The 22,899-nt window shown below is 47.0% G+C and overlaps 1 protein-coding gene across 1 annotated transcript; it reads left to right on the top strand.

The window, feature by feature from the left end:
- Positions 1-3,891: 3,891 nt before the first annotated feature.
- LOC123439820 lies at positions 3,892-7,661 on the top strand. The gene is made up of 2 exons (XM_045116479.1): positions 3,892-4,202; positions 7,376-7,661. Exons 1-2 carry the CDS (start codon positions 3,914-3,916, stop codon positions 7,465-7,467), a joined length of 381 nt encoding a protein of 126 aa, XP_044972414.1. The 5' UTR covers positions 3,892-3,913; the 3' UTR covers positions 7,468-7,661.
- Positions 7,662-22,899: the final 15,238 nt, after the last annotated feature.

Below are 22,899 nucleotides of genomic sequence, written 5' to 3'. Positions count from 1 at the left end.
GGAAAAGGCAAGCCACAAGGTCGTGGTAAGGCGGACCAATCTAAAGGGCGGAAGCCCCGGAACTTGGATTTATCCGAGGTTAAGTGCTATAACTGCAACGAGATGGGTCACTTTGCAAAGGATTGTCCGAAGCCTAACAAGCGGGAGATCAAGGCAAATTTGGCAAAGCAGGAAGACGAAGGTCCAGGTCTTCTGATGGCCGAAGTTTGTGATCTCGCTGAAACGGTGGTTGTGAAACCAACCCGGAAGGTGCTACTTCATGAGAAGAATGTGACACCTAAGTTATCTGGGGATCACAATGTGTCGTGGTATCTCGACACGGGTGCCAGTAACCACATGACGGGATGCAAGGAGAAATTTCTCGAGCTGGAATATGATGTTCAAGGCTCGGTCAAGTTCGGTGATGGTTTAGCTGTGGAGATTTGTGGGCAAGGATCTGTCCTCTTCGAGGGTCTCACAGGCGAACATCGCATACTCACCGGAGTGTACTATATCCCACGGCTTCGCAACAACATTATCTCTATTGGGAAGCTTGACGAGAATGGATGCAAGGTGAATATCGAGAACGGAGTGATGACGATCTTCGACAACCTCCGAAACGTGCTAGCTCGTGTTAATCGCACACGGAATAGGCTCTATATCCTCAACCTTGATCATTCTCAACCGGAGTGTTGGCTCGCCAAGAGTGATGATGATTCGTGGTTATGGCATGCTAGATTTGGACACGTTAACTTCTACGCCTTGAAGAAGATGGCAAAGATGGAGATGGTGATGTCATTTATCGACCATGTTGATCGAGTATGTGACGGGTGCTTGGTTGGAAAACAGCACCGCAGGCCGTTCCCTGCTCAGTCTACCTATCGTGCAAGTGATGCACTCGAGCTGCTCCATGGTAATCTATGTGGCCCTATCACCCCAGCAACTCACGCGGGAAAGAAGTATTTATTCCTCGTGGTAGACGACTACTCGAGATATATGTGGGTCGTTCTCCTACGATCTAAAGATGAGGCGTTTGAAGCGTTCAAGAAGCTGAAGGCTGCAACAGAGATGGAACACAAGTTGAAGGTTCGCGCTCTACGGACAGATCGCGACGGATAATTTACGTCGAATGAATTCAACGATTAGTGCGAGAAGATTGGCATAAAAAGGTTCCTCAAGGCACCTTACACGCCGCAGCAGAACGGGGTCGTTGAAAGGCGCAATCGAACCGTCGTTGACATGGCAAGGAGTTTACTCAAGAGCAAGAACCTGCCGGGGACTTTTTGGGGAGATCTGTTTCGACGGCGGTCTATCTTCTCAACCGGGCTCCAACGAAGGCGGTGGTCGGCAAGACTCCGTATGAAGCAATTTACGGACGTAAGCCGAATGTGTCTCATCTATGGACGTTCGGGTGTGTGGCACATGTGAAGACGGCGGAGCCGCATCTCTCAAAGCTTGCCGATCGTAGCACCAAGATGGTGTTCATCGGATACGAGAGGAGTTCCGGCACCAAAGCATACCGCTTCTATGATCCACAAACCAAGCGTCTACGGATTTCACGCGACGTCGTGTTTGAAGAAAACCAAGCGTGGAATTGGAGCGCCGCAACTGACAATGCTCCAAACAGTAACATATTCACGGTTGAATTTCCAACTGATGATGATGCAGGGGAGGATGTCCAAGTGGTTGGCAAGATGCGCAACCAAGGTGACCACAATGGTAGTGATCATCATGGTGCCGACACCGACGACGACGCGCATAGGTCGCAAGGAGATAGCGACAACGCCGCGCACGACACAGGCGGAGATCTCGATGACAACATCGACAACGAGGCGCATAGTGACGACGACAATCAAGATGATGGTCACGGTCACAACAACTACGCCGACGACACGGATGTCGATGACATACCAGGGTCTCAGTCGTCTTCCTCAAGTGCATCAACACCGACACAATTTGTGTCGCCTCCTTCGCAAGCCACAACGGACTCCTCAGGGCCTCGTCGCTACAAGACCCTCAAGAAAGTCTAGAAGTACACAAAGCCAGTTACGCTCGAATACTCCGGACTATGTCTTTTCGAAGTTGAGGAGCCGGCGAACTTCGTAGAGGCGACCAAAAGTCCTAGCTGGACGCACGCCATGGATGAGGAGATGAAGGCAATTGAGAGCAATGGCACGTGGACCTTGGTAACCCGTCCTCCAAATCAAAAGGCGATAGGTTTGAAGTGGGTTTGCAAGTTAAAGAAGGACACACAAGGTGCCATTGTGAAGTACAAGGCAAAACTCGTTGCAAAGGGCTACGTACAACGTCAAGGAGTTGACTATGATGAGGTGTTTGCACCGGTTGCTCGAATCGAGACGGCGAGAGTGCTCCTAGCTTTGGCAGCACAAGAGGATTGGAAGGTTCATCATATGGATGTTAAATCCGCTTTCCTCAACGGCGATCTCACAGAAGAAGTGTACGTGGAACAACCCCTCGGCTACGAGAAGAAAGGTGAAGAAGGGAAAGTTTACAAGCTCAAGAAGGCACTTTACGGGTAGAAGCAAGCGCCAAGAGCTTGGAACTCAAAGTTAGACCGGAGTTTGGTCTCGCTCGGGTTCAAGAGATGTCCCCTCGAGCACGCAGTCTATACAAAGAACTCCAAAGGCTCAAACCTGCTAGTTGGAGTTTACGTCGACGATCTGATTATCACCGGAGATAGCGTACAAGAAATTGAACGTTTCAAGGCGCAAATGAAGAACAAGCTTAGCGTGAGCGATCTGGGATTACTCAGCTATTACTTGGGCATCGAAGTGAACCAAGCTACGGAGAGATTTCCCTATGTCAATCGGCTTATGCAGTCAAGTTATCGGAAAAGTGTGGCATGTCAGATTGCTACGAGACACAAGTTCCAATGGACCAACGTCATAAGTTGAGCAAGCGTAGCTCAAATCCGCCGGTGGACACCACAATGTATCGAAGTGTTGTGGGCAGCCTAAGATATTTGGTGCATACCCGACCTGACTTGGCTTATTCAGTCGGGATCGCGAGTTGTTTAATGGAGAATCCGAAAACCGAGCACATGAGCGCGATCAATCAAATCTTGCGCTATGTGAAAGGCATCATTAATCTTGGTTGCACGTACAGAAAGGGAAAGGAAGGATTGATCCTTCGTGGATATTCAGATAGTGACATGGCAGGTGATGTTAATGACCGAAAGAGCACAACGGGCATGGTTTTCTACCTTGGCCCGAATCTGATTAGCTGGAATTCTCAGAAGCAAAAGGTGGTGGCACTGTCTTCATGTGAGGCAGAATACATAGCGGCAAGCACGGCGGCTTGTCAAGCAGTGTGGCTAAGAAGACTCCTAGCTATTCTTGCAAAGCGGGAGGTGCAGAAGGTGTCTCTGAAGATCGATAACCAAGTTGCAATCTCGTTGTGCAAAAATCCGGTTCATCACGAAAGGAGAAGCACATAGATACCCGGTTCCACCATATCCGGGAGTGCATTGAAGAAGAGTTGATCGAGGTTCAACATGTGAACACGAAAGACCAACTTGCCGATATTTTCACCAAGTCCCTCGGTGACAGAAGTTCATCGAGATGAGGAGGAAAGTCGGAGTGCAAGAAGTGAAGTCAAGCAACAAGATTAAGGAGGTGAATGTAGAAGTTAATCATGTTGTTTCTTTAGGATTAGGAAAGAAAGCCAAACCGAGTCCTAGTAGTATTAGGATTTCTAGTCCTAGTCTATTTTCATAGTCCCTTGTGAACGTTTATAAATGACACCCTAGGGGTGTTGATTGTAACACCAGAAAAACGAAAAGTAATACAAAGCAAAGGCTCGACACGGGCCTTTAGCCATCAAATCCATCGATCATTTTTATTCGTGTCGCTAGTTACATAAGTTCCGTCAAGTAACTCGCCGAAGCAAGAATCGCGTAGGCACGCCTTTACATATGTGCATACTCATGTTCAAAAGACAACACCCTTCTTCCTCTCCCTCGTCCGAGCCCGGCTTCGTCGCGCCGCCCACGTCGGTGGGCTCCGGCGCCTCCACGAGCTGCACCCGATGGTCCAGCAGCTCCGCAGGGTCCCTTTCTTCCTCTAAGCCGCAAGATCGACACCAGGGAGCGCCCACGACGCCTCCCGTGCCGTTCCCCTTGTCGGGATCCGCCACAGCCATCACCGTCGTCCAGCCGCTCCGGTCCACCCCGCGCTTCCCCGAGCACACCACCGAGCTCCGTGGTGAGCCCCGCGTCCATCCCTCCTCATCCCCCCTCAAATACTTCATCGTAGACGCCATGCGCCGCTGTCGACTGAGCCCCCGCTCAAAGCAACCAACCCGCGCCCCGGGCTCCCTTGCTCGCGCCCGCCGTGCTCCTGCTCGGTTCCCGCGTGCACTCGCGCGCCCTGACCGTGCCCAAATGCACCGCACGTGCTGCTTTGCTCTACTGCTGCTGCTTCTCCCGCGACGCTGTTGCTCGTTGCTCTACAGCTGCCGCCCGCGCGAGAGGTGCTGCCCCACGTCCGTGTTCGCTGCCTACTGCTGCTCCTCGTCGCGGCGCCCGCTGCACCCCCGGTCGCGCCCTACTCCCTCTCGCGCGCGAGCTCTTTCCGGAAAGCTGTCCTTGGCGCCCACGTCCCCCTTCGTCGCACGCCGCTGCTCCCTGATGCCGCCAATGCCCGTTGGCGTCGAGCCCACCACCCATTGTCGTCGTCCCTCCATCGACCGTGCGCCGGTGATGGCCTAGGCCTCTGTCGTGGCTGCGTGGTTGCCCAACCGAGGCCACCGTCGCCAGGCTCCTCACCTGTGTGGCTGGCTCTTATTTTCAGTTAGGGACGGCATGTACATCGGCACAGACGGCTGCTGTGTATAACATATGTACATGTCAGCTTTATAGACTGCCAAAAATATAATGCTAAAACAATGGTATCTGTTAGGCCGGCTGTAACAGTTCTACTATTCATAAATATCTCATCCACGAACCTGGTATACAAGCCCACTACATCCGACGAACTCGTACAACGAAAAATAAGCAATCTAGAGGCAGCGTTTTGTGCGGAAACAGACCGTCGGTATTTAGACAGACAACCTAGATAGTTTTTACCTTTATCTCTCTTTCACGTCATGTATTTTCTTACATGGGCTGTGTTACAAACAACTGACTAGATGCCTTTGTAAATGCTCTAATAGCTACTGCCACGTGGGCCTCGATCCTTGTTAATCAGGGGTAGGCATGATTAGCACTAACCCACCTCCTAAATAGAGTATGACACGAGGGCCCCCTTGGGCCCCCTTTGACTATTGACCAGACAACTGGTCAATAGTTGACTGGGCTGACTCAGCCCGAGTGGACCCACATGTCATACATAGTAGCTGGCTAGTGCTGTGTATACAAAGTATTTTCAGTTTTTAATTTGAATTAAGAAATTCCGGAATATTAATAAAATTTGGAAGAATCATATAAATTAATTCGCAAGACAGATGAAAATAATGTATATACGGAAGTTGTTTAGAAAAATCCAACGAATCCAAATACGTTGTTCGTTCATCTGTCACATGCCCATAGCATGATGAACATGGACATTTTGGCGTTAGGATCATCTATCCGGTAGTAGCCAAAGACCCCGAAAATATCGTCACATATTTTCCCGCTCCGTTAGTAACATGTAGTACTGCATTAGATCATCCCTAGCACCGTCATTCATCGTATTGCTTCTGCTTGCCTGTATTTATTGTTTCTCCCCCCTATTCTCTCCGGTAGACACCGAGACTGATGTTGCTGCCGGGTACGACTACGTCACTGACGATCAACCTTTTTAAGGAGAGCAACAAGGCAAACAAACCCCCCTTGATCATCCCTATATCGCCCATTCTTTATCCCTCATGCTTGCATTATATTTTTCTACTAATGTAGATAGCTCCTATTCTGATGCATAACTTACTTTTGTTAAAATGCCATTGGACCCTACTATATATTAAATGCTTAGTTTAAGTTGATTAGTGATTTCCAGTGATCCCACTTAGCCCCAGTTGCCCTTGCTTCATCATCGGAGACTCGACGACTTGAAGACTCGAATACTCGATCAATTCATCGACAAGCCATGACCCGTCACATCACTTCACACCCCCTGAGCTATACGACCATGTAGAACAGCTATCGAGTACCAAGGGTGTTACCTCGTAATGTACACCTAATGTTAACTCTGTAGTGTAGTTAGCCGGAGGTGGATTACGGAGGGTGAATCCTCCTTCACCATTTCCGATAACGACTCTGTCCTGAACCCCTCAAGCGTGAACCATCGAGGGTGATTCTTCCCCGGTCATCTTGTCAGTTACATCGACTGGAATCCATCAAGGGTTATACCTCGGATTCTTTTTTTTTGAGCTTGGTTATACCTCGGATTCCTGTGATGTTATAGGCACACTATTACTTCCACTTACTACTGGACATGATGAAATGTGTGGTGCGGGTGAATACCCGCGTGATTGGGACGAGGCATGGCCAGGCACTCTTGGCCCTTGCCACACATCCTCGAGACAGGGCGACATGACCACATATTGTGGATCATTGATCATCACCACAATTAACAAAACATTAATGGGAGGGGTATTTGATTTGAGTTGGTCGATTCACCTATTCGCACTAACCTTTAGGCGGGGACAGTTATGGGCACTCGACATCGTTGTATCAACTGAAGCTCTTCGAACATCAGCAATGAAGTGGAACACACCCGAGTGGTCCGCGTAAGCATTGATCTTGTATAAGAGGTGCCAGGACTGATCTCGGTCGCCCTTGCAATGTGGAGGAGTGCCAAGGGCGATGGGCCAAGACCCCTGCGTGCTTAGGATTTAGACCGATGGGTTGGCCTCTGTGTTGAGCGTAGGTAGGGCGGCGACATGTTGATCTCTCGATGTCAGGCATGACCGAGGAAAGTGTGTCCATGCAGAGTTGATCGAGCGTGTTCGGAAATGTGGTGCACCCCTGCAGGGATGATTGAACTACTTAAATAGCCGTGTCCATGGTAACATGATGGCTTGGAGTTGTATCCCGATCTAATACAAGTAGACATGTGACTTAAATTGAAATGTTGGCTCTAAGATTGCTTCCTCGCAGGGAGTCGAGGAAGGATGTCGAGGCGGTCTTAATAAATTTGCTGCAACATATTTATGACATATGTGTTATTGATCTACGATCATATAATGCTCCAAGACACTGAAGATGCTAGTCTTTGGTAGGACTATACCTTCTCTCTATTCTGGCATTTTTGCAGTCAGTCAAAAGACATAGCCCCATTCCTTTGATACTGATGCATAGCTTAGCATAGTTTTGATGTTAGTCTTGCGAGTACTTTGTATGAGTACTCAGTGTTGTTTTGCTACCCCTTTTTCCTTATGATACGATTGTCGCGACCAGATGACAGAGCCCAGGAGATGGCGGATCTCGCGAACGACTACTACCCCGACATATCCTACTACTTCATGGAGGCCGCTGGCAACGAGGAGTAGTTCGGAGGCTCCCATGCAGGAGGCCTTGCCTCTTCGATCCATGTTATGTTTGTGCTAGCCTTCTTAAGGCAAAACTTGTTGACTTATGTATCTACTCAGATATTATTTGCTTCCGCTGACTTGTGTGTTTTCGAGCTTATGTATTCGAGCACTCGTAGCCTCTGGCCTATAATATGAAGCTTGTATGACTTTAATTTGCGTCTAGAGTTGTCTTGTGATATCTTCCCGCGAGTCCCTAATCTTGGTCGTACACAATTGCGTGTATGATTAGCGCATGATTAAGTTGAGAGCGTCACAAGTGTGTTGATTGTTTGTTTCCGGATTATTTCTTCTCGATAGAATTCCGAAACCGCTTGGGAGTGTGAGGATTCGTTCGACTACGTGGGTTCATCTATTTCACGGATACGTTCTTCTTCCAAGTTGATCTCAGGAAAGATGATCATTTCCCTGTACCACTATTATCATTGCTATGCTAGTTGTCTCGCTTCTATATGTCTCGTTACCTACCACTTGTATGTCCAGCCTGCCAACATTGCCATGAAAAGCCTCTAACGTTGTTTGGCTATGTTACCACATCCAAGCAAAACTTTGTTTGGCTATGTTACCGCTTGCTCAGCCCTTCTTATAACGTTGCTAGTTGCAGGTCCAAGTTGATTCCATGTGAAATCATGAATATCTTGATATATCACAATATTATTGCTATTTAATTTAATGCACATATATACTTGATAAATGTGGAAGTCTTGGCCTTTTGCTCGGTATTTTGTTCCACCTTTGACACCCTAGTTACTTGTGTACCGGCATTATGTTCCATATTGAGCGCTCCTAACATGCTTAGGGTTATTATGGGGACCCCCTTGATAATTCGTCTTAGAGTAAAACTCTTCTCGCAAGGCCCAACATTGGTACTACATTTGCCTAATAACTAACAAATTGCATAGGGACCCGTCGGCCCCCGTGGATAATTAATCAACCCCTAGGCCAGTGCTCCTCATGAGTGTTGGTCTAGCCCAGATCAAGTTATTAACACCACCCGTGGAAACTCGGTGTTTGGGGTGGTAACCATTGCTCATCCATCGTGTCGTGAGAATGAGATACGTGGCTCCTATCGGGTTCGTCGACACGATTGGGCGGCCTTGCTGGATTTGTTTTATATTTTTTGAAATATCTTGTGCATCGGGATTCCGAGAATACTTTCTGCTATCTCGAGGTTGAGGTTTTCCACCGGGATTTCGAGGAGACTGTGAGTTTTCCGTGGTTGGATCACCTCTACATGGTTAAAGCTTTCTGAGAGCCGTGCCCGCGGTTATGTGGCAACCTGGAAAATTTGTTTCCATCCGGTCATGGTAAACTTGAAGTAAACTCAAATAAAATACACCAACTCTGTGTGTAATGGTGATTGTCTCTACTCGTGAGTTGTGAATCCGAGAGAGAACGCGGTGGGGTTACGCTTGACCAGTAAGTAGGTGTTTAGGATCACTCCTTGATCATTATTAGTTCACGTCTGTTTATGTGTAGAACACCCCCTTTATTCTTGTATTCGTATGTTAGCCACTTAAATAAATGCTTAGTGCTTGTTGCAGCCTCACCACTTAACCATACCTCACCCGTTAAGCTTTTCTAGTATTGATACCTTTGGAAATGAGTTTGCTGAGTCCGTGTGTGGAAGGATCTATATGGTTGAATAGAGGGGGGGGGTTGGTGTAACGACTAAGATGCGGTCCTTTCTGATTTAGGGAACGAGGTCCCAAAATGGAAAGAAGCGCATCTAAGCGTTTCGCAAGCAAGATAAACATAGCACATACATAATTTAAGAATGAAAAATAGGGGATCGTTTGCCATATCCATAGATAATATGAGAGTTTACATCCACACATTTATTCAGACAAGGTAGTTCCGCTACGAACTACATAACAAGAGAAAAAGGCTATGCTATCCCGCATGCTTGCCCACGATCACGACCACACCTCAGTCTTCTGGATAGTTCACGTACAGGCGGCCGTTCTCCTAATCGTACTGCCACGCCCGCTGCGTGCCGTCGGGATCACCTGTGTCGGGCGTACCTGTACCTGTTGGGGTGTTGAAGTAATCTGTGAGCCATAGGGACTCAACAATCTATGACCTCGGTACCGAAACTAGTCAAGTTATTAGGTGAGGAAGGTTCAGTGTCTGGGTTGCAGCATCCTAAGCATTTATGGTGGCTAACTTACGTAGAACAAGTTATATAGATGTGGTGGTCTAAGCTAGCGGTTGAAGAATAGCTGATCACTAAGTGATCCTGAACACCTACTTACGTCAAACATAACCCGACCGTGTTCCCGATCGAAGAGAGGTCTTCGGAGGGGACAGTCACGGTTACGCACACAGTTGGCAGTTTTATTAGATTAAGTTCAAGTTATATATAACCGGATCTTAACAAATGTTCCAAGTTGCCACATAACCGCGGCCACGGCTTTCTGAAAGATTAAACCCTGTAGGGGTGCTCCTATTAGTCCATCACAAACGGTCACGGGCCGCAAAGTAATGCTCTATCACGAATCTCGTGATCTCGTCTGATTCCTTAGAGGAAAACCTCAACTCTGGGGAGAACCAAAGCTTCACCGGGATTCCTATACGCAAGATATATCGCTAAGGTAAGAAAAGACTAGCAGGACCTCCTGGTGTGTCGACGACCCCGATAAGAGCCGCGTATCTTAGTCTCAGGACAACACCGTCTATGCATAGTGGACAATGACCAATGCCTCAAGTTTCCCCGAGGTGGTATTGCCGACTGCTAGGTGGGTGGACCAACACTCATGAGGAGTACTGGCCCGGGTTGTTGATTAATTCCTCGGGGTAGCTATTCCCTATGCAAATTATTATTAAGTGATTAGCAAATTAAAACCAATGTTGGGTCCTGCCGGACGAGTCTTAACACTACACGATTTATCAAGGGGGTCCCCATAACAACCCCGAACGTGTTAGGAGCGAACAGTTATGGAATCAAACACCGATAGCCGGAAACTAAGGGGAAATAATGGAACAGATCACCCGGCATAATCTAGGCCTTCCATCATTTACCAAGTATATAGGTGCATTAATTAAATAACAAATTTAAACATAATGATATCAAACTCATGTTATCACATGAGACAATTGCACCTGCAACTAGCAACGCTAACATTAGAAGCTGAGCAAGCCTACTTAGCCATTCAATATTAGCTAGGAGGGGAAAGTGTTTGGGTTTCATGGCAATATCAGGAGGCAATTATTTCAGTGGTAGGCAGCAAGCATATGACGAAGGAAACGTGAATCTAGGCATAACAAATCTAGAGACGGTATCAAGGTCATGGTCATCTTGCCTGTGATGTCTTCAGCTTGGAACTGCTCTTGTCGTCCTGCACGTACTCTCCCGAATACACGTACTCGCTGTCCGATCCCGGTGCTACACAACATAAAAATAACATCCAATGAACAACAAGACCACATGATGCACCAAACACATGATGCATGAGATGAGAATGTAGCGTGCATCTCTATTCTAGTCACTTGCATATGCATGAGAAGAAAAGAAAAACTTCTAGACGGAACTTCCCTCTAAGCTATCTTGACATGCATGAAGATGACATGAACAGGTGCATCACGCGAAAACGATGCAAAAACATATAAAGAACATTGGGAACGGAGCTACGGATCAGCCGGAAACTACGAAACAAGAAATGGAGTCCTACGGATCAAATCTACCACAAGCACTCTCCAGTGGCATACTTCTGGTATTTCCAGGTTGCCACATGATCAAACAAAAAAATATAGGTGGGGTGGTGCAAAGAAACTCACCACACCGCCAACTATGCACTCACAAGTTACAAAACAACAAAACTATGCATTCTGTCCTAAATAGCATCATAGCAGTTTGAGAGCTACATGCAAAGCACCTACAGCCACCCAAATGTGCCAAACAAGATATGTGGCAAAATCTATTCAAAATCTCTAGAAGCATGAGCAAAAATATAATACAAAGGAGCTACACACAGAAAGATCTACAGGTGCTAACTTGGACAAAAATAACAGATTTCAGGGACAGTGAAAATCTCAGATTCTCACCAGCTGTTTATGCTCTGAAGCATTTTGACAGCCCCCAAAACAACATCTACAGGAAGTGAAAGAGAATGAAAATTGACAGAGAGCTAGACAAACACAAAATCTCCAACTCTCTAGTTGATTTCAACGGCTGATTCCCAACACACACTACTGGAATCTGCTAGTTTGCCGACAGCTTTAAGCTTTGCCGTCAGCAATTTTACGGGGCTGACGGCAAAGAGACTTTGCCCTCAGCCAAAATAAATGCTGACGGCATAGGAGGGGCTGACGGCAAATAATATCTATGCCGTCCGCTTTATCTAAGCCGGTAGCCAGCTGACGGCAAAGGACAAAAAAGCGGTCGGCATAGGAAGGCTGACGGCATAGGGGCTAACCCAGTCGCCGCCTCGGCCAGAAAAAAAACGGGGGCCTTCTTTGCCGACAGCCAGCTGAGGGCAAAGACTAACGGCTGTCTTTGCCGACAGCTGGCTGAGGGCAAAGAGGCTAACCCCATACACCTGCCTTATCCCCCCGTGCCTTCTCTCTGTCACCGCGCCTTCTCTCTCTCACCGTCCCGTGCACGCGCGCCCTGCTCTCCCACGCCGCCCCTCGCCCGCCCCGCGCCACCCCTCGCCCGCCCCGCGCCGCCCCGCCCTACGCCGTCCCGCGGCCGCCCCGCCCTGCCCCGCCCCTCGCCCGCCCCGCCCTGCGCCGCCCCCTCCGGCTCGGGCCCTGCGCCGCCCCCTCCGGCCCGCCGCCAGCCGCCGGACGACGAGGCGCCGCCGGCCCCGGCCCCCGCCGCCCCCCGCCCGACGCCGCCCCCTCCGTCTCGGGCCCTGCGCCGCCCCCTCCGGCCCGCCGCCAGCCGCCGTACGACGATGCGCCGCCGGCCCCGGCCCCCGCCGCCCCCCGCCCGACGCCGCCGGAGTCCCCTCCTCCTCCCCTCCTCCGCGGCCCCCGCCTCTCCCTCCCGCCGGTCCGTCCGCGCTAGGTTCGGTATAATACTTGTACGTGAATATGTAGGGAAACATAATACATGAAGTTAGGTTAGATTTTGTTTCGGAGTATAAAATCTCAGGTTAGATTTGTTCTTACTATGTTCTGTATACCAAAATCGGTATATTAAATCGGGACAGTTAACGTAGGTTGATCGAACAAATCAAAAGTTTTTTGTAAGCTAATATATGGGAAGTTTTAGATTGATTGAGATAGTAGTTAATTAAAATCAAGGTTTTTAATATGAAGGATGAGCTGGTCGTTCCATATTATACTCGCCTACACTACTATACATTATGTAAAAGCTATGGCCGTGGCAAAATGGAGAAGATTGACTGAGAGGGGAACAAATTCAGAGAGCATAAGGTAATTAATTTTGTTTCCTGGTACTACTGAGATGAAGAAATAATTAGCTTTGAGAGCCTACCCAGCGTACATGCTCACATGTCGCATATATGATCTGCATCATAGTAGAGCACAACGCATCAATGATCGAATTGCCGAAATTCGCATCCATGCATTATGAAGTGTCATCTAATCATCTAAATAGGAATAAAGCAAGGATAAAATTATAAGTAGATCAAACCTGGATCAATCTTTCCCTATCCCAAGGTGACAGCCGGCCTAGGATAGAATGTGTGCTGGAGAGGAGTGCGTGAGGTGGAGGATCAGAGCAGCCTATATTTGTTTCCAGGAGAGAGAAGGCGCTATTGTACTGGCTGGACTATGTTTGATGTAGAACGTGGTGCAGTTGTAAAAAACTTGGACTATATGTTAAGAGAGAGAGAGATACGTTAGAGATATTATTTTTTGAGATAGAGATACGTGAGGGATGCGTAACTGACAAAAACGGATATGTGAGAGATTGAATTGGAAATATCTGGTATTTACATAGTATAAAAATTACATAATATATATTGCAAACTTCATATTATATAGAGTAATCTACACCGTAATAACTTGGTCCCACCAGATTAACGGCTCCTAATTTCTAATTAATGTAGGAATTTCTTGGGAGCCCCTAATTAGTATAAGTATAGATTACTCGAAGAACTTTATTAATCTACAAAATAGGGGAAGTAATATTAGCTCTACACAACAAACCTGAATGCATCACACTCAAAGTAGTTTTGGAGAACTCTATGAATTATGCCCCCGAAGATCACAATTTAGCAGTGAAATTTAAGTATTTCGCATGTAAAGATATGGAGATTCAGAGTTTTAGAAAAATGCATTTAAATGATAGATGTTAGTATTAGTTAGCTTAATTACCGCGAGTGCGTATTTGTGTTGATTGAGTGCATTTAAATGTGCAGTAGCTTCTCCGCGAGGGATTGGTTTTCGACGACCTCCCCTGCATTCGAAAGTGAGCACTTTTGTTAACTCCTCCTCCACCCCCTTTATTTTGCTCTGTTCCGGACCAAATGAAGACGATTATGAACCTCAAATTGACCCAATAACATATGATGGAGATTTTTTCCAAGAATCACGTGGTGTCAGACGTCGTACCCGAAACTGCTCTACGTCCACCCTGAACACGGAGGAACAAGACTCACGTGATGATGAGGAAGAAGTGGAAGTAGAAGAAGTTACCAATGCCGATGAGCTATCAATGCTTGATCGGTTACAAAAAGGCCTTCCACATGATGTCCTTGAACCCGATGACGATATCAGTCATGACGACACGTGTGATACTGATGATGATTTTGCTTCAATTGACCATGGAGAAGAGACAGATGATCCAGACTATTAGTACTTTGTATGCATCCAAAATTGTTGTTTAATTATTCAATTATTAGTTGAATTATTCATGTATTTATTATTGTTCACTTAATTATTGTCCTTGAATTTGTACTAATTATTTAACTATTTATCGTTACAGGTGGTGAGACATGGCAGGCGGGGATAAGTTGAGGATAGCAACTGGGAAGCTATGGAGAACTTTGTTGCAGAGCTTTGCCGAGGAGCCCCGTGGGAGAGGCGTAGGAAAGAAGAGAGGCAGAGGACGTGGTCGTGGGAGAGGGAGGCTGCATGATAGGAGCCAGTCGCCACCACCCTCGGCCACTTCACCCTTGCAGACGAGGGTGTCGCCGATGCGGGATCCTACCGTCCAGGAGGAGACACCGATGCAGGGGGCTGAGGCAGAGGCTGAGGCGGAGGGTTCTGAGGCGGAGGGTGCTGAGGCGGAGGGTGCTGAGGCGGAGGCTGAGGGGGCTGCCAGCAAGTCGGTCTACCAACGTGGTATGACACGAGTTCCAGACCGATTGGACTTGCAGCACAGGCCGTTAATTAAGCCAGAAGGCGAGAAGTAAGTTGATATATATTGTGTACCTTATATCATTATATTTCACCAAGTAGCTAATGTCTTTGCCTTATCATTATGTAGGGGGTGGGATTACCCGCAGAATACCCGGAATCCAAACTGCCTCCTTGGTGCTTTACTTAGGGAGCACTTCCCCGGGATAGTGCAGTTGCCCGGTGAGGGTATGGTTCCCGAGCCAGGACTCAACTGGGAGCACTACCAAGCCGCTCTGCTCCCGGAAAACACACATGTCAATGGTGTTGTTTGCGTGAGCGTGGCCGACAAGGTGTTGGCTGATTTTTGGGTAACTATTATTTTACCCAATAAAAAGTATACAATGTTATATATTGTTATTTCCTTCCAAATCATTTCACTATTCATCTGTGCATCTATTTGGCATAATTGCAGAGTCACTTTAGGGTCGAGGAGGGGACGGAGGAGGCGGCCAAGAAGAACCTCGTGAAAGAGTGCAAGAGTTTATTGAATAACACGAGGCACGAAATGCGTGTTCAGGCTGTTCGAGATTGGTACGCCAAGCAAGGGGAGCCGAAGACAAAGACTGAATGTCGAAAGATTTTCCTTGATAAGACCGAGTACATGGAGGTATTTACATTCCAAAGATCAATTCTTAGGGCTAGTTAGGTCTATTTAGTTATAATACTTAGTTTCATTCTTCATTAACTTACATTCATAGGTGCCCCCGAGATGGTTGGCCGATAAGATGGATTGTTGGGAGATGATAGCGGACAGGTGGTGCACAGAGGCTTGGTTGAGCACCCACACTATGGCCAAGGACCGTCGTGCCCAATTGGTTGGTGTGCAACACCACCAAGGCAATGCCAACATCAAGCAATACGCCAAAAAATGGGTATGTGTGCCTTGTTTTGTTTCATCAATAATTCGTTCGTTCATGATTTTTGTTGTACTAATTCTTTGTCTTTTCGTGTAGGCCAAACACAATAACCAGCCCGAGCCTGAGGGATACGCCGCGTTTAGCATGGCCCATAAGGGCTCGTACAAGACGGCGAAGGCATATTCTGAGGGGGACGGGCCGTCGACGTACACATGCCTGTCCGCCTACAGCAAGATGACGTCTTATTCTGAGGTGGTCAAATAGCTGCGCGGGCCTGACTTTGACCCGAGCCAGAATCCTATCGATCCAGAGGCGTTAATGATCTCTGGTGGCGGTAAGAGTCATGGCACGCTGGCCATGTGTGATGGCTTCGTCCCTATCACTGATACTCTATCTCAGATCAAGTCGAGGCAAAGAGCTCCGCTCCTGCAATACGGCAACGCGCGAGGCCAGTTGATCTTGCCATCGAGGTTAGTTTTCTTCATTAGTTCTTTCGTTCTTTTGTCCCTGGATGGATGATGAAAATTCCTTTTGAGGAGTGGTTGCAGGCCGCACTTATGAAGGAGAGGGAGGCTACCAGGCTCTTGTTGGAGGAGAGGGACCGGAATACGCAGAGGTTGCTTGACGAGGAGAGGGCACGCAATAATGCCCATGCGAAGGCCATGCACGACTTCATTGCAGTAAGTCAGTTGTGTGAGAAGCAAGGCCATGTGTGAGACGCAACAAGGCTATTTCTTTGACTCCTCGAAAACTAATTTGCAGGCTATGTGTGAGAAGCAAGGTTTGCCGCCCCCTCCGCCGATGCCTTCTCTGGTGGGAACGGTGAGTTCCCTTTCAATGACCAACCTTGCACGGTCTTATACCATTGTCTGTTGCCGTGCTAACCACATATTTTAACTCTTGCCTTGTTGCAGCATCATTCAAGAGTTGAATCCCACGATCCCTTTACTTCTCCTGGTGAGAGCCCTAGCAACCCAGCGACCAACGGAGATGCAGCTTCTCCTTCGTTTCCTGGCATTTGGTAAGTTATTCCTCTCCTCCTTATTCTTCTTATTGTTTAGATCAACTTAGATTATGCCAGGCTTTTGTTAGCTTAGTAAATTCTAGTTGATATTAGCCATGGTTTAGTTAGCTTAGTAAATTCTAGTTGATATTAGAGCTCAAAAATGACATAATTAGTTTAGAAAGTTTTGAAAGAAACCAGAAGAGAAGAACAAACAAGAGATGAAGAAATAAGAGAAGAAGAAAGAGGAGAAAAAGATAACTTCTCTTCTTTCTTTTTCTCTATCTTCTTCTTCTTCTTCTTCCACTTCTTCTTCTTGTTCTTCTTCTTCTTCTTCCACTTCTTCTTCTAATTGCTTAGCTTAATTTAGATAACTTCTTTCTTATTGTATTCTTCTTCTAAATTCTTTCTCATTATGCAGATTTTGATAAAGCAGCATGGCATATGGATGGATGCTTGAGACTTTGTAATGAACTTGTGTAGTCCTAGATGAACTTTGTAATGCAATTGTATTTGTGGATGCACTTGTGATGCTTTGTAATACTTTGTGATCTTGTTTGCACTTTAATGACATATATTCGTGTTGTTTGCACTTGTGTTGTGCTGTTTGCACTTTGTGATGCACTTGTGGTGCTGTTTAGGGGCAGATTCAATATATATATGTTGCTGTTTGTATCTATGTTTTGCAAATGCAGGGAATTAACAGAAAACAAATATGAAAAAAAGCAAAGAGGGTCTTTGCCTACAGCTCACTGACGGCAAAGGCTTTGCCATCGGTGGGCTGTCGGCAAAGAAGACACGTGGCGGCAGCCTGTGCATTCTGGCAACTCTGGGAATACCAATTTTTCGGCTTTGCCGTCAGCTGGGACAAAGCTGTCGGCAAAGAGGCGGTCAAGGGGACCCAAGGGTAGGCATTGCCATCAGCTGGGCTCTAGGTGTCGGCAAAGAGGCGGCCAAGGGGACCCAGGTGTTTGGGCTTTGCCGTCAGCTCTGCTACGGCTGTGGGCAAAGAGGGGAGGCTTTGCCGTCAGCTTTGCTACGGCTATGGGCAAAGCCTGCCGTTAACCTTCTAACGGAGCTCGGCCTGCGCCGTTGCCGCCACTGCTCTTTGCCGTCATCCCGTGCCACAAAGCTGATGGCAAAGTCTTTGCCGTCGGTGGAGCTCCGGCTGTCGGCAAAGAAGGTGATTGCCGATAAAATCTTGGCCGACACCTTTGCCGACAGCTCACTGACGGCAAAGCCTTTGCCATCAGTTAAACTGTCCTTTGCCGTCAGCTCTGGCTGTCGGCAAACCAGCAGATTCCAGTAGTGACATGAACTTTTGCAATCATAACTACAAGGGAAGAAAATAACAGCAGTTCTCAGACTTAGTGAAAATCACAGATTTTCACCAAGCTGATATTTTCAGCCACATTGTAATGCCCCACGTGTGTAACCTTCCCCTTTTGGAACTTTCTTATGTGGGTCCACCTTGTCAATGACATGAGAGCTCTGTGCATGTATGGTTTCATGTGATGTCACCTTGTATTTCTTCCTTGCATGCATGCATGCCATATCATATCATTCCATGTGTTGTTGCTTTGTGGTCATATGATTTCATGTGTTACTTGTGATCTTATGTGGTGATGTGAGATGTGAACCTTGTGTGGAGATTGCATTGTGATAATACGAATAGTGCCTTGTGTTTTGCTTAGGTTTTAAAAACCCTTCCCTCTCCCTTTTATTCCAAGCTCAAGATTCACTTCTTCCTTTCCTGTTTTAGAAATGCCCATGATTTAGGTTGATTTGAGATGGGTGTGGAGATGTGAAGTTTCTGATTTGACTTAAGTTTGAAAGGTGCAAAATAATTACAAAACAGACCATATAATGCTGTTTTGTAAATATTCAATTGCCCCTAATATTTATTTTCCATTTTATTCAAATAGGTCATGAATTATCATGACCAGGGGTATTTTTTGTTTTGTTTTATCCCTAGTGGATTTGTCTGTGATTTAATTTCTTCCCTGGCTTTTCCTGTAAACAGAAAAAGCCCCAAGGTCTATTTATCTCTATGTGGCGCCTCTGTTGGGCTTACTCCCGCACAGCGTGGCCCAACTCCTTCCTTCCTCGTGCGCTAGCCCATCTCCCACGTCCCTCCTTCCTCGAGACGCCGTCTACACCCCTCAGCCTCCTTTCCGTCAGGAGCAGCAGAGAGAGCGCGTTGCCGCCGTGAGCATCACACACGTCGAGGCCCCTCTTAAATACCTCGGCGCCCGTGCCCTCTTTCTCCCTAGGTTTTCCCCTCTCTCCCATCCGCCGCCGCCACCTCTCGCCATTCCCCATCTCTCCTCCATCTCCCTGGTAAGTACCCTGTAGTCCATCCATCAGAGAGAGAGGGAAGTGCAACGCCGCCGTCCTCCGCGTGTCCGCCGTCGTCCGGCGCTGCCGCCTTGTCCAGGAGCTCGGGGAGGCTCCCCACGCCCCATTCCCGACCTCGCTGAGGCCGGGGAATGCCCACGTCGACGACCTGTTCATCGTCACCACCTCGACCACGGTGATCTCCTTCCTCTACGTCGACCTACAGCAGGGGCTTCCTTCGAGCGTCTTCTTCCCCTCCGATCCGTCTTCCTCCACCGTGTGGCTACCCTCTTCCTTCCTCAAGGTGAGCCGACCTTCTACTCCCCTCTCCCTCGAGAAGATCCAGCGAGAGAGCTTGCAGAGTGTCCCTGTCCCGAGCTGCAGTAGATCGTGCATGCAGGTGCAGGTGTTGTGCGTGTCTTGTGCATGGGTGTGTTCTGTCTAGTTGTGGTGCAGGTAGGGTAGTAGTAGCAGTAGGGGATCGTCTCCCTGGCGCGGTGCAGCAGCAGCAACATCGCATGCCCGACGCCCTTCTTGTCGCCAGCGACCCTGCGTGCAAGCAGATCACCAGGTGCTGTTGCTAGTTTACCTAGTTTTAGTCCTCCCCTCTGTCAGACGTCGTTTCGTAGCGAAGTGGTAACAGCTTGTGGTTGTTCTTGCGAGGTTGTGGGTTCGAGTCCTAGGGGAGGCAACCCCCCTTTTTGCATTTTAATTTCTGGCAGTGGAGTGCGCAGCAGAACAGCTTATCCTGCTAGATGCCTGTTCTGTCAAACAGGGCCTCTTTAGCAGAGTGGTAGAGGTGCAGTTTGTGGCTCCAGAGGTACATGGTTCAACCCCTTCCTCCTCCTTTTTATTTTTTCTTCGTGTTGTGCATTTATTTCTTGTGTTGTTGCATCCTGTCTTGAGTAGTTGTTGCTGTGGTGTGCATCACACCATGAGGGTGATTTAAACTTCCCTCACAACAACATTATTTGCATAATAGTTTGATGGTTGTGTGTAGTTGCCCATGTAAAGGAGTTGAACCTCGTGTATATGTGTGCTTGTCGATTCATGTGCATGTGTAGGTGGTGTGGTGTGTGTAGGTGAGTTGTTGCATGCAAGTGTGTGTGTTTTACTTGTGTGTCTTGCTAGGCTAGAGCTCATGTGGGTGCTGGTCATCCTAGTGGTGGTGGCCTTGTGCAAGTATGTGTATGTGTGTGGAAGGGTTCGCCCCCTCACCACATATCATGTGTGTGTGTGTCGTAACTAGTGTGTGTGATCATGTGTGTGTCTCACCCATGTCATGGCAAGATATGACTTGGGGAGCACATGTGCAAGATATCATGTGTAGTGTAGAAGTATTCATGTGAGATATGTGAGTAGGGCCATCTATTTAGTTATGTAGGTGTTTTATCTATGTTGTGCTTGTCTCATGTGATGGTATGATGGTGTGCCAAGGCACATGGACATGAGGTATACCCCTCATGGCACCATTGATATTGTGTTCATGTGTATATGCTTGTGTAGGTTTTGTTCTAGTGAATAGCACATGTGATGATGCACTATTCACTAGATATGATGCTATGTAGTTTTTCTTCTCTAGTTGGTGCTCACTTCTTCCAAGCAAGTGCATAGGTATTTTATATGGTTTTTGGGTAGAAAGATCCCAGGAATTCATTGGTGAAGTCATTTTTGCCTTTGGAACATTTTATGGAGATGACATATTTCAGTTTTGTTCCATGTTTAGAGCTTGGTTCCATGTGATGTGGTGATCCCAAGGGTTTGTTTCTTGGTTGTGGTAGTAGAGGGTGACCCCCACTGCCACATGTTGGTTTCATTTCATGTTTAGGAATCCATATGTGCAAGTTGTGCCGATTCAAAATAGGCATGTTGCTGAAATTCCAGATTAGTGAAAATCTGAGATTTTCACTAAGTTTGAGAATCTGTTTATATTTTCTTGTCCTGTTGATGAGGTTGTGCAAGTCAATGTGTTGTATTCAGCCTTAGATTTCAACTGGAAAGTTGAAGCTGATATGTTTTTCTAGCTCCCTGTAAATTTTCATTCCATTTGGAGTCCTGTAGATATTGTTTTGGCTGATGTCAAAATGCTTCAGAGCATAAACATATAGTGATAATCTGGAATTTTCACTAAGTCCCTGAAATCTGATATTTTTGGGCAAGTTTGCAGCTGTGTAACTTTCTGTGTTTAACTCCTTTGTGTGATATTTTTGCTTGTGCTTGTAGTACTCTTGGATAGCTACAGCCACATATCTTATTCGGCATGTTTAGGTGGCTGTAGGTGCTTTGCATGTGGCTCACAAAGTGCTATGATGCAGTTTATGGCAGATTGTGTAGTTTTAGTATTTTGATGTTTGTGAGTGCTGAGATGATGGTGTGTTGTTATTCTTTGCTCCACCCCATTAATGTTGGTTTGTTTTATGTCTTGTCTACCTTGAAATACCAGGGTTGAGCCATTGGAGTGTGTGGTGATGAATTTGACACGTAGGGCTTCATTTCTTGTTTCGTTGTTTCCCGTTGATCCGTAGCTCCGATTGTAATGTTCTTTATATGGTTTTGCATCGTTTTCACGAGACGCATCAGATCATGTCATTCTCATGCATGTCAAGATAACTTAGGATAGTTCTGTCCAGGAACATGTATTTACTTCTCATGCTTGTGCTAGTGATAGAAATAGTGATGCATGCTCATATTCATCTCATGCATCATGTGCTTGTTGCATCTTGAGATGCTGTTGTTCATTGGATGTTATTCTTATGTTGGGTAGCACCGGGATTGGAGAACGAGTACGTGGATTCGGGAGAGTACGTGCAGGACGATCAAGAACCGTTCCAAGCTGAGGATATCACAGGCAAGATGATATGACATTGATTCCATCTGTAGACTTGTTATGCTAGTTTACGTTTCTTCCATCATATGCTCGCTGCCTACCACTGAAATAATTGCCTCATGAATTTCCATGAAACGCAAACATTTGTCCCTTCCTAGAAAATCTTGAATGGCTAAGTAGGCTTTGCTCAGCTACTAATGTTAGCGATGCTAGATGCAGGTGCTTTGTCTCATGTGATAACATGAGCTTGATATCATTATCTTAATTCTGTTATTTAATTAATGCACCTATATACTTGGTAAATAACGGAAAGCCTAGCCTTTTGCCGGGTGCTTTGTTCCGTTATTTCCGCCATAGTTACCGGCTATCGGTGTTTGATTCCATATTGATCGCTCCTAACACGTTCGGGGTTGTTATGGGGACCCCCTGGATAAATCGCGTAGTGTTAAGACTTGTCCGGCAGGACCCAACATTGGTGTTAATTTGCTAATAACTTAATAATAATCTGCATAGGGAATGATCACCCTGAGGATCTTTAATCAACAACCCGGGCCAGTGCTCCTCATGAGTGTTGGTCCAAACTGGTCTGCCTGCGGGGCCACCACAAGGAAACTTGAGGTTTGGTACTCGTAGCTAGTTCCATCCGTCGTGTCCTGAGACTGAGATACGCGGCTCTTATCATGGTCGTCGACACAGCGGGAGGTCCTGCTAGTCTTGTCTTACCTTAGCGATATATCTTGCGTATAGGAATCCCGGTGAAGCTTTGGTTCTCCCCAGAGTTGAGGTTTTCCTCTAAGGAATCCGACGAGATCACGAGATTCGTGATAGAGGATTACTTTGAGGCCTGTGTACGTTTGTGATGGACTAGTTGGAGCACCCTTGCAGGGTTTAATCTTTCGGAAAGCCGTGCTCGCGGTTATGTGGCAACTTGGAATATTTGCTAACATCCGGTAATAGATAACTTAAACATAAGCTAATAAAATTGCCAACTGTGTGCGTAACTGTGACTGTCCCCTTCAAAGATCTCTCTTCGATCGAGAACAAGGTGGGGTTAT

Source organism: Hordeum vulgare, chromosome 3H, assembly GCF_904849725.1.
Source record: "Hordeum vulgare subsp. vulgare chromosome 3H, MorexV3_pseudomolecules_assembly, whole genome shotgun sequence".
NCBI classification, from domain to species: Eukaryota; Viridiplantae; Streptophyta; class Magnoliopsida; order Poales; family Poaceae; genus Hordeum; species Hordeum vulgare.
Note: the sequence above shows the minus strand (reverse complement) of the source record. Positions and strands in the feature narration are given on the sequence as shown.